This window comes from Tursiops truncatus, chromosome 8, assembly GCF_011762595.2.
Source record: "Tursiops truncatus isolate mTurTru1 chromosome 8, mTurTru1.mat.Y, whole genome shotgun sequence".
Classification (NCBI taxonomy): domain Eukaryota; kingdom Metazoa; phylum Chordata; class Mammalia; order Artiodactyla; family Delphinidae; genus Tursiops; species Tursiops truncatus.
Genome location: NC_047041.1, coordinates 102,245,921 through 102,258,265, shown reverse-complemented (window position 1 = coordinate 102,258,265; position 12,345 = coordinate 102,245,921). Strand labels below are relative to the sequence as shown.

Below are 12,345 nucleotides of genomic sequence, written 5' to 3'. Positions count from 1 at the left end.
CCGGGGCACGAACCCGCGTCCCCCGCATCGGCAGGCAGACTCCCAACCACTGCGCCACCAGGGAAGCCCGAGGTTTTTTTTTTAATTTTTAAAAAAAATTTTTGGCAGCCCACATGGCATACAGGATCTTAGTTCCCCGACTGGGGATAGAACCCATGTCCCCTGCAGTGGAAGCACAGTCCTAACCACTGGAACTCCAGGGAATTCCCAAAACGATGAGTTTTGTTTCTTCCTAATGCCTAAACTTTTTACTTGTTTTTCTTGTTTCCTTCTGAAAGCTAGGACCTTCAGTACACTGTTGATTAGAAGTGGAAATAGAAAGTATATTTGTCTTCTTCCTGATCTTAAAAGGAATGTTCTAGTGTTTCAACAAATGACATTTACTGTACTTTCGTTTTTTGAGACACTCTTTGTCGGGAACCAGCTGCAAGCTGACAGTTCTTGCAGCTTAAAGCATGGCAAAGTCCTGCTTAATTCTTGACAGGACCCGAAAGATTATTAGAGAAGATATGAGTCTTGGCCCGTGAGGCTGCTTGCGGTTTCTCTAACTGTAGTTTGTCCCTGGCATGTTTTGGTAATCACAGTCTGTTCTCATGCATGTTTATATTCTGGTTCGCAGAATGTTTTGTACTATAACTTCAACACTAAGGAAATACTGTCTGATGATTCTGTCTTGTGATTTTAACAAAAACATGTACTGCCTACTGCAATATATAAAGAGTTTTGATGGGAAATAAAGTGTGTGTGTGCTTGTACACCACCCTCCTGACCCCGTCTCTGCTTAATCCCCTCACCTGCTCTCAGGACTTGTTCCTCAGTCTAACAGCGACTGACAACTCTTATCGGTTAAAGAAATTCTTTTTGAAAAAACAAAAAAAGAAATTCTTTTTGACTCTGAGTTTCCTGAGCATTTTTGATCCTAAATAGATATTGACTTTCAAGAGCTTTTTCTAAATCTATTGAGATGATCATGGTTTTTCTCCTTTAATATGGTGATTTTCATAAATATATTTTATGATGTTAAATAAACCTTTCATTTCTGGGATTAAACCCAAATTGATATTTTCTGGGTTTGATCTAAGATTTTGTTTTAGAATTTTGGCATTTACATTTTTCCTTCCTGAACTATCTTCGATTTTGGTATCAAGATTAAACTGGCAACTTACAAGGAGGTAGAGAACATTCTCTTTTTCTATTGTATGGAAGAGTTTATATAAAATTGATACCATCTGTTACTTGAATATTTCGTAGGATTCATCTGTAAAACTCTGTGAGCTTAGCATTTTTAAAAAATTAATTAATTATTTATCTTTGGTTGCGTTGGGTCTTCGTTGCTGCGCGTGGGCTTTCTCTAGTTGCGGCGAGGGGGGGGCTATTCTTTGTTGTGATGCGGCAGGCTTCTCATTGCGGTGGCTTCTCTTGTTGCAGAGCACGGGCTCTAGGCTCACGGGGTTCAGTAGTTGTAGCTTGCGGGCTCTAGAGCGCAGGCTCAGTAGTTGTGGCACACGGGCTTAGCTGCTCCGCAGCATGTGGGATCTTCCCAGACCAGGGCTCGAACCTGTGTCCCCTGCATTGGCAGGTGGATACTTAACCACTGCGCCACCAGGCAAGGCCCAGCTTAGCATTTTTTGTATGAAGATTTTAGACCACCGATTTAATTTCTGTAATGGCTATAGGATTATTCAAGCTATCTATTCATGAGTCAATTTTAATGTTATTATTTTTCTAGGAATTTGTCCATTCATCCAAGTTAAAAAGTTATTGCCATAAATTCCTGCTATATTTACAGTTATGTCCCCCTTTAAATTTCTACTCTTATTTTGCCTTCACTTTTTTTTTTTGGCTACGCAGTATGCGGGATCTTAGTTCCCCGACCAGGGACTGAACCTGGGCCCCCTGAAACAGAAGCGCAGAGTCCTAACCGCTGGACCCCCAGGGAATTCCCATTCTATGATGTTTCTAGACAGGGGTTCCAATTGTCATTCTTGGTATCTCTAGAGCTTCCTGGATTTATGAATTGGGTCTTTAATCAGTTCTATAAAATTCTCAGCCATTATCTCTTCTAATATTCCCTCTCTTACCTTTTCTCTCTCCTTTCCTCTTGGAACTTCAGTTTATGTACATTAGACCTTTTCACACTATCCTCCATGTCTCTTAATCTCTCTTTCAAATTTCCTAGCTTTGGGTCTCTGTGCTACATGCTGTATAACTTCCTTTATCTTCAGCTGGATTTAAACCCTGTTTCAGCTGCCTATTTTTAGTTTCAGTGATTATAAAGATTATTGCTAGGAGGTCTATGTAGCTCTCTTCCAAATATCTGACATTTTGTGGCTCTGATCCTTACTTCTTTTGCCAATTTGCAGGTGGCAAAGTAGGATTCCTACTAGGGCACCCTCCAGGTAAGCCTCCCCCTCTTAGACCCAGGGTTAGAATGATTTTCCCTAGCTTTGGAGTAATTAAAACCGACTGGGAACTCCTGGGGGAAGGTTAGAGAGAATACCTCACCTTTCTCTCTTCTGCATGATATTTAACACCCAGAATGTGAACACACATTCATCAGGTCGACAGGTTAGACCCCAGGAGCTTAAACCAAAGAGTTGGCAACAGGGGTGCTGACGGGACCCAGGTGTTATCATGAACAAGTGAGTAAGGCAGGTAGGTAGTGGACCCGGCAAACTGGAGAGTCACGCCATGTCCAAATGTCCAAGTGTGCAAACGCAGTGGCTGATGCTCAGTTCCAGCCCATCATTCACGTGGGAATTACGTCTGTTGATGTCAGCCCTTCAAAGAAGTCAGAAATACACATTTGTGTCTCAGCTCACCAACTTCTATAATACGGGTGGGCCAAAGCTATGACTGTGTTTGTGACCCATGGCTGAAGCCTTTCCCTATGGAAAAGCCTTCATCTTCCCTGGGGCTGGCTCCTTGCTCTGCTCTTGGCTTTTCCTGGGGGCTAATAAAAGAAACAGCAACACCAAAAATGCTTCCATATTCCGTATCTTCTGTAAAACTACTGCTGCAGACACTGTCCATTCTGCTGAATGACTCCTCTCGTACAGAGACCCACCTGCTTCAGTCTCTAGAACGGAATGCTCTGCGTTCACTCCCTACTAAGTCACAGTTCGATACTGGCTGAAGATGTGGCAGATTTGACTCCTTTATCTAGTGACTTATTATTATTATTCATAGACTGTTTTGGAATAATTTTAGATTTACAGAAAAGTTGCCAAGATAGTACAGAGAGTTCCCGTGTGGCCCTGGCCCAGTTTTGCCTGTTGTTAACATCTTACAAAATTGGTACATTCGTATTAACTAAACTCTAGACGTTATTTAGATTTCACTAGTTTTCCCACTGATGTCTTTTATCTATTCCGGAATCTGACCCAAGACACTGCACTGTGTTTTGCATCTAATGATTTTTAATTTCTAATTTTATTTTACTTTAATGGCCAAACATATCTTTTTAGGAAAAATGCCTAACATCCCTTCTGGAAATAGGTGGGAGTACAATCATAAAGAGATATTTGCTGAATTGAAGGCTGGGCCTTCTTCAGGTTGAAAAAGCCAGCAGGACCCTGTTCTGATGGAAGGCACTTCCCGGTAAGGAGTGGGTCACCATCGGTGGTCCTCCAGCTTTGTTGAGTGTCAGAATCACCTGGCAGGCTAGTAAACGTGCAGGTTCCGGGGCCCCGCACTCAGAATTTCTGAATCAGGAGCCCTGGGGTGGTGCCTTTGAATCTGCATGTCCTGGGCGATGCTGCTGCTGGTCTCTGGATCACACTTTGTGTCACACTGGCTTGGATAACACGACATTCTATCGCTCAGTTCCACATATATGTTGTTTCATTTAATTCCTACCAGGTGAGGCAGGTGGTGTACCTCATTTGACAGATGAGAAAAGTGGAGGCCAGCAAGGCAAAGTATGTTACCCCAATTACACAGCTGGTTAGTACTGGCACCAGAACCCCAAAAGGTCTACTGACTCTAAACATCCCTACCTGGGAGGGACGTCAGGGCTGCAGTGACCACTGTCCCTCCCTCCTTCACTCACCAAGCTCCAGGCTTCCTCCTTCTGTCTCTCAACCCACCAAGCTCCTTCCAGTCCCAAGACCAGGCTTTACGCTTTGTTTCTTCTGCTATCAGATCTTCTAATAGCTGGTTCCTCCTTGGCACTCAAATTCCAGCTTAAATACCACCACCTCCAAGAAGCCTTCCCTGTTACAGGGTGGGGAGACAGGGTGAGGCTGGAGGGGGCCTCCAAGGTGAGAGGCCCCTGTTTACCTGGAGTCTCCGCAGGAACCTCTCCAGGGCGGGCTTGCCCACGGTCCGGATCTTGTTGCGGTCAAGGTGGACCTGGGCATCTGGGCGCCCATCGGAGCCTGTGGTGGGAGTGACGGTAACAAGTCCCTCGCCGGCCTCCAGCAAGACCCTCAGGATCACAAACCGGGCCTGCATGTGGGCCTGCCGGGGCCAAAGAGAAAGGAATCATTTGCAACCCCGAGGCAAGAAGTATCAAGAGCTCATTCCAAGGTCTGATATATCATATGTGCGCACTAATTGTCAATTATTATTGTCGTTTTATTCTTCCCCAGCCTGTGGGTCCTTTTGTGCCTATTCCTCTTCCCTCAAATGCTTCCCTTCTCCTCTCACAAGGGAGGGCAGGCTGCCCTGGTAGACAGGAAGGCCATTTCCAGGCAGGACCCAGAGCCCCATGTTCCCCCTTGTCACCCACCATCCCCTCTGCTGCTCCACAGCCCACCCTCATGACAACAGTTACCCCCAGAGGGCCCCTCGCCACCAGGACCCCGAGCACTTTCTTCTCCACAATCCTGTTTGCATTCAACAGTGGGATCAAGAGGGCACCGTTATCCACAGTTTACAGATGACAAAACAGAGGCCCAGAGAGGTGAAGTGACTTGCTCAGGGTCACACAGCTCGTAGGAGAGAGCAAGGACTAACCCAAGTTTCCTGACTCTAAAACGTGTGTTCAGGGCTTCCCTGGTGGCGCAGTGGTTGAGAGTCCACCTGCTGATGCAGGGGACAGGGGTTCGTGCCCCGGTCCGGGAAGGTCCCACATGCCGCGGAGCGGCTGGGCCCGTGAGCCATGGCCGCGGAGCCTGCGCGTCCAGAGCCTGTGCTCCACTACAGGAGAGGCCACAACAGTGAGAGGCCCGCGTACCACAAAAAAAAAAAAAAAAAAAGTGTTTTTTTAAAAAATAAATTTATTTTTGGCTGTTTTGGGTCTTCGTTGCTGCGCACAGGCTTTCTTTAGTTGCAGTGAGCGGGGGCTACGCTTCGTTGCGGTGCGCGGGCTTCTTATTGCAGTGGCTTCTCTTGTTGCGGAGCATGGGCTCTAGGCATGTGGGCTTCAGGAGTTGTGGCACGTGGGCTCAGTAGTTGTGGCTCACGGGCTCTAGAGAGCAGGCTTGGTAGTTGTGGCACAGGGGCTTAGTTGCTCCACGGCATGTGGGATCTTTCTGGACCAGGGCCCGAACCTGTGTCTCCTGCATTGGCAGGTGGATTCTTAACCACTGCGCCACGAGGGAAGTCTCCGTGTGTTCTTTTGATGACACAATATTGCCTCCTCAAAACAGACTTACTTGACTTCTTAAAAGATTTCAATTGCTTGCCCTATCTCTAAAGTACATCTCATCACCGAACAGTGTAGCCTAATGGCTCTGGAGGCAGGCTGCTTGGATTTGAATTCTGGTTCTGTTACCAGCAAGTTACTTAATCGCTTTGTGCTTCAATTTCCTCATCTCTAAAATGAGGGTAATAACAGTACCTACCTCCTGGGTTGACACTGGGGACAAATGGGTTAATCACATAAAGCACTTAGAACTAAGTGGCACAGAGTAAGTCCCATGCAAGTCATCTGTTAGTGATCATAGTAAAATCATCTCATCTGATTCACCCTCAAAGGTGGGCAAGGAGATTATTACTCCCATTTCACAGACAGGGACACCGAGACTCACAACAGTGACCTGACTTGCCCTCATATGCAGTGGACTCTGGGATCAACCCAGTTTATGTGCCTCGTAGGTACGGTTGTCCCTTCCCTACACCCAGAATCCTGATCTTGGTCCCCACCTAAGGCTCTTCCCTCCTGAGGGGTCCCCTGGCCCCCACCTGTCTCCAGCTGGAGGCCTCAGGGGTGTAGAACTCCAGAGCAAGCAGCCCGGCCCGAACCATGTTGAGCCAGTTCACGTAGACCACATCTTCTGCATCTGCCCCCTCAAAGCCAAAGATCCTGGGGGAGGGAGGGGAAGTGGCAGGGGGGAGGGGGGCCAGAGGCTACCCGGGCCCTGCCCTCCCTGCCAGCACCCCCTCCATCCACAGAGGAGGCCCCCCCACCCAGGCCTGCTGCTCGTACTCCAGCACTTGGGGGTTGAGGCAGAGGTAGAGGCCCACGCTCTCTGCCCGGCACTCTTCATAGCTGGAGGCAATAGTGCTGAACTTGCTGTCCCAGGTCTCCCCGCTCCGGTACCAGCTCTGAATCTGGGAGGGGAGGCCCAGGAAGCAAGCTTAGGGGTGCCTGCCATCCCCCTGGGCCGCCCCAGTCCCAGCACCCCAAGGCTCCGCCGAGGCCACCCTCACCTGCTCCCCTGTCTCTGGGTTGATCACTGTCTCCTGGTCAAAGTTGAATGTTCCTTTCTCATCCTGCAGAAGAATGGTCATGAATGTGGGGCAGGTGAGGGCAAGGTGCCCCTGCCCTGGGTCAGGCCTTCAGCCCTGGATCCAAGTGGCTCAGAAAGGTGCCGGGAGCAGTGAGTGGATGGCAGGAGCAGCAGGTCCACTGACACACTGCCGCCTCCAAACCTGTCCTGTGACACATCTCAGAAGCCCTGGAGGTAGGAGAACGTCAGGCACCTACCCCTGCACAGACAGTGACACTGCAGGCCAGACGGGGAGGCACATGCCCAAAGTCACATGAAGACTTGGACTCAGTATCTCCAGAGCCCAGCTGGAGATGTCCCAGTGGGTGGACCAGAAGGCCTGGCCGCTTCTCACCTTCCTGGCCCCTCTGCTGGCAGAGGAGGTCACAGCATGTGACTCTCTGCCTCAGAAGCATCACCCTCACCGTCCTCTCCATGTGCCAAGTGTCTTTCGTGCACCATCCATTTCACCCTTGCAACCACCCTCCAAGGAACATTCTATTACTACCCCACTTCACAGAGGAGGAAACTAAGGCTCAGAGACTAAGAACCCCAAAGCCGAATCAGAGCACATAATGTCTGTGCACACTGTCTCTTAACAATAACACCCATTTTCAGAGGGCCTATCGAGTGCCAAGCAAATCCCAGGGCTTTGCCTTTATTCCTCACAAAAGCCATACCATAGGAGTCAGGAACCCCATTTTACAGATGGGCCAACTGAGGCTCAGGGAGGGGAACTGTCTTGTTGTGCAAGGCCATCGAGGGGCCACATGTGTCCCCGCTTCCCTGGGACTTCAAAGCCTGGACAAAGCCCAATGCCAAGCTGTGCCCCCATCAGCTGCTCTCTGGATCCTCCTGACTTCCAGGCCCAGCCCATCCCCATTTGGAGAGGCAGCTCCACCCCACAAGGAGCAGGCCCAACGCTGCACTCTCTGACAGCCCTGCCCCACCCACCCCCAGTCATGTCATCCATGCAGCTCCGGGCTGGGGGTCCACAATGGGCTCTTCCCGGCCTGCCAGAAAGGCTGTCTGTCTTCTCATATTCCCTGAGTGGGTGCTGAGGGCGCTCCAGTCACTCTGGCTGGCCAGGAGGAAGGGGCAGCTCTGGGGAGAAGGGGCCCCCTTCAATACCTGGAAAGGTACAGGCTCCAGGGAACAGCAGTGCAAAGACAGACAGTGCTGCAGCCTCAGGACTAGGGGCTCCAGACACTGCCCCCTCCTGGCCTCTCTAGCTCTGGGGCTGCCTGGGTCACACCCTCAGGGCAGGCTTCCCTGGCCTGAACCAAGCAATTCTTCCTGTGGGGGGACCTTAGCTGGATAGTCCTGCAGGTCCCACTCAATCCTGGGACATCTTGGGGGAGGCTGAGACACTGAGGGCCAAGACTGGAGCAGCTTCACCTCTGAGGGGCTGACTGTGGAGGAGGGGAGCCGTAGGCCTGGTTCTGCAGAGGCTCCTGCGGGCACCACGGCCAGCCCCGTGTTCTTACCTGCACAAAGAGCTTGCCGCTGCCATGGCCCAACAGCTCGTGCAGCCCCACCTGCACGTCAAAGGAGGGTCCCTTCCAGCGGATGTACAGGTCCTGCCGAGACAAGCAGAGACCCATGCTGCCCACTGTCCCACCACGGCCACACGGCCTGCCCACACCCCCCGTGCCAGGCCGAGGGCCCATCGTGATGCACACATTTGCTAAAGGCCTACTACACTGGGCACCGCAAAGCCCATCCCATCCTTGCAGCAACCTGCGAAGAAGGGTCTGCCTCCACTGTTTGCCAGCTGGGGAAACAGGCTCCAAAGACACAAGGTCAAAGGTCACAAGCGGGGAAGCAGCAGAGCCAGGCCCGAAGCCACGTTCTTTCCTCTCCTCTGCGCTGGCCTGTCCGCCTTCCTGCATCAGCTGAGGTCAGGCCAGGCCCAGCGCCGGCCCTTGGGCTGCCGGTGCCCACCTTGTCCTCCTCCTCCAGGAAGGTGAGCTTCTCCCGCTGTGTGGCATAGGCCACGGCCAGCACGTTCCCCAGCGACACGTTCTTAAAGCCTTCCGTCTGCCTTAGGTCGTCATCTGGAGAAGGTGAGGGTGGGGACCAGGGAGAAGGGGCAAAGGTCAAGGGTCACAGACGAGGAGTCTGGACAAGAGGGACAGGCCGGGATGGTGAGCGGAGCAGGGTGATTTGTGGTCAGGGTGAGTGTGTGGAGGCGGAGGGTGCGACTCTCAGTGGGGTCTCCTGGGGGTTTGGGCCATCCTGTCGTGTTCGAGGGGCAGGGCCCACGGAAGCTCACAGTTGGGGATGTTGATGCCGGCAGGGATGCCGGAGCCGGCGAAGGTGAGAACATCCAGGGAGGTGAAGTCGGGGGTGAGGAACTTGTCCTTCTCGAAGGCTGGGGGCCAGGGAAGCTCCTTCAACAGCTGCTCCGCACTTGCCACTAGCCGCTCAAACTTGGCACTCATGGCCTTGTTCACCATGGCCACGAAGCCTGTGGGGGGACAGAGTGGGCTGTGGGTTGGCAGGGTTTGGAAGGGATCTCACACCCTCCTCAACCCCTCTAACCCTCCAGCCGTCATGCAGGTATTGAATGCCTGCTGTGCACAGTGACCCTGTGCTGGCCACTCGGGAGGACGGTGACCCAGGCCTGGGCCCTGCCTCCACGAGGTCACTGTTTTGGGATGGGTGGGGAACAGAGAGAAGGCTTCGCTGAGTAACACCTGAGGTGGATCTTAAAGGAGATTGTGGGGAGTACATAGGGGATGATGGGGAAAGGATCAGATGCCCAGTGGAAGGGACGACGTGAACAAAAAAAGATGCTCTCCTTTTTGGGGGAACTGTGAACTGTCCTGCACGGCTAGTGCACCTGGCTTATGCGGTGGTGAGTGAGGCTGCCGCACAGGCGGCTGGGACTGATCCTTTCAGATTCAGTGCAGTTAGCGTTCCTGGCTCAAAGCAGTACAATTTCCAAAATTGTACTCCATAGAACACATTTTCTATGAGAGCCTTCATAAAGAAAGAGCTCCCTGGTCAGATAAGTTTGGGCAAAACTATACACTCTACCTCCATCTTCTTAAAGGTTCGCAATGCACATTTGCACGTTAAAGAGTCCTGCAAGCAGAGACTCCCTGCTGCTCAGCAACAAATCCTTCTTGATGTAATTCCTGCTAACCCTGCAGGGACTGTGCGCTGGAAAGGCCTGACCTAGACCGAGGAAGGGGTCAACCTTAACCTGGCCGAGGGATGGGCTTGGCAATGCCTCTCCATCTGGATTCGCTCTGTCTGATGAAATCATCACACCAGGGCAGGAAGAGAGGATGATTAAAATAGCAAAGAAGGAAAAGCGACCTAAATAAATGTCCAATGATTGGGGATTATTAAATAAATCAGGGGGCAGCTATGTGATGGCATGCCATGCAGCTGTTAGATATGTAGTACAATATCAAATGCTGTGGGGAATTATTTATGATATATTGTGAATACTATACACCTATTAAAAAGAATGTGGTAGGTCTATATATACTGATAGGAAAAGTATCCACTATACATGATTAAGTGAAAAAACCAAGTGACAGAACAATACATAGAATATAAGCTCATTTACCTAGATGAGTTAAAAGGAATGTGTGGGGACGTCCCTGGTGGCGCAGTGGTTAAGAATCCGCTTGCCAATGCAGGGGACACAGGTTCGAGCCCTGGTCTGGGAATATCCCACATGCCACGGAGCAACTAAGCCCGTGTGCCACAACTACTGAGCCTAGGCTCTAGAGCCCGCGAGCCACAACTACTGAGCCCACAAGCCACAATTACTGAAGCCCGCGTGCCTAGAACCCGTGCTCCGCGACAAGAGAAGCCACCGCAATGAAAAGCCTGTGTGCCACAATGAAGACCCAATGCAGCCAAAAATAAATAAACTTATTTAAAAAAAAAAAAAAAGGAATGTGTGTGTGTGTGTGTGTGTGTGTGTGTGTGTGTGTGTGTGTGTGTGTGAATGCTTCGACAAAGGCCTGGAGGGACCTGTACTCAACTGCGAGCTGTGGTGATCTCAGGAGGGGTGTGACATAGGAGAGGATAGTAAAGGAGGGATTTCACATTTTATCCTACATACGTCTGTACTGTTCCAATTACTTGCAACAAATGCAGATTTTAAATCACACACACGTTTTTAAGCACAGCACTATATAAAAACAGAAGACAAAAAGTACATTCCAAATTTTAACCTTGGGGTGGGTACAATCACAGTTGATTTGTTTTGGTCTGTATTTTCATAATTTTTGACCACGAACAGAGACTACTTTTCTAATAATCACAATGAGTTGTGTAAAAAGGGGGGGACCTCTGAGACTGAGGCTGCTGAGGAGGCCCTGGGGTCTTGGCCCTCAGAGCAGGCCTGGCAAATCAGGACCCAGGCAGGAAACCTGTCTCACCCTCCGGCCCCTGGACTGCCTGTCCCTTCTGCCGTGTCCCTGGGCCTGGATCTCTGGGCTCAGATCCAAGCCCTCATGGGCTGTCGGGGCTTTCCTCTCTCCTCCAAGGCTAATCTCCCAGGCTTTTGGCAGCTGGATGCTCCAGACTCTCCATCCAGGGGCTGGGGAGGATAAAGCTTGGCAGAAACAAGTCTAAATCCTCAGGCTGGATGCCCTGCCCTGCACTAGTGGTTCCCATGGGGGCTTGGACACAAGGGCCGAGGCAGCCTGCCACCTGTCCTGAGATGACAGCAGCCGAGTCAAGTTCACAGTCCCAGTGTTAATTCTGCTCCCATCAACTCAGCACCATTTCCACGCCTGGCATTGTGCTGAGCTGTCTGCATATAATACCTCACTTCCCACGACACCCAAAAAGGAGTGACGGATGCGCAGAGGTGGGGTTAAGTGGCTCAAGGTCACACAGCCATTAAGTGACAAAGCTGGAGCCTATGCCTGGACCAGACATGAGAGGCAGCACAGCAAAGTGGCTCAGAGCCAAGGTGCCTAGACTAGGCCACCCACAACCTGTGCCTCAGTTCCCACAACTGTGAAGTGAGGAGAGACATTCTCATAGGATGATGGTGTCAAAATGAGCTACGTGTCCAGTACATGGCAAATCATCAATGGCTGTTGTCATTGTTATTATTACTGCTGAGGGAGGAGCGGGGAGGGGAGAGTCCTCAGGGGACAAGGGTAAGGGTTTCCATCCGACCGCCCACCTCCCAGAAGTTACCTTCAAACTCTCCGCGGGAGCCAAAGGGGTCTCGGTAGCTCTCGATGAACCCGATGTAACTGGGGGAGAGAAGGGCTGAGATGGAGGCGGGGCGGGGGGAGGGGGCAGGGTGGGGTGAAGGCTGGCGCCTCACCTCTCCACGATGGGGGCTTTGTCCTGGATCCAGAAGCGAGAGCCCTTCTTGTGGGCCTCGATAGAGCCGTGGGTGAAGCTTTCTATGTACTGGGCCAGCATCTGCTCCTGGTGGCTGGTGGCTGCATAGGCCTGGGGGTGAGCAAGGGTTGGTCGACCTCAGGCTACCCACCCATCCCCATACCCACCTCTGCTGCCCAGAGGGGCCTGGAGAAGCACCTCAGCCCCTAGCCAGCCCTACCTTGGCTTTCTCCAGGTGCTCCACTACCTTCTGGAGGATGGGTGCATAGTCTCCCCGGGTCACCCGGAAATTGCTTCCCTGGAATTCATAGCTCTTCAGCTTGGAATTCATTTCGGAGTCCAGAATAGGCTCTGAGGG

General features: G+C 51.3%; 1 protein-coding gene across 5 annotated transcripts in view; it reads right to left on the bottom strand.

Annotated features, from left to right (window-relative positions):
- The window catches only part of DPP3 (dipeptidyl peptidase 3), a 34,363-nt gene that overhangs the window by 5,887 nt on the left and 16,131 nt on the right, over positions 1–12,345 (bottom strand). For all 5 annotated transcript variants that reach the window (XM_033861152.2, XM_073809189.1, XM_033861155.2 and 2 more), the window contains 10 exons: positions 12,208–12,338; positions 11,968–12,098; positions 11,835–11,893; positions 8,932–9,126; positions 8,601–8,713; positions 8,144–8,236; positions 6,598–6,660; positions 6,374–6,498; positions 6,130–6,250; positions 4,282–4,461 (listed from right to left, as the gene is read on the bottom strand). In XM_033861152.2, coding sequence (XP_033717043.2) covers positions 4,282–4,461; positions 6,130–6,250; positions 6,374–6,498; positions 6,598–6,660; positions 8,144–8,236; positions 8,601–8,713; positions 8,932–9,126; positions 11,835–11,893; positions 11,968–12,098; positions 12,208–12,338 — 1,211 coding nt within the window. The remainder of the gene's footprint in view (positions 1–4,281; positions 4,462–6,129; positions 6,251–6,373; positions 6,499–6,597; positions 6,661–8,143; positions 8,237–8,600; positions 8,714–8,931; positions 9,127–11,834; positions 11,894–11,967; positions 12,099–12,207; positions 12,339–12,345) is intronic.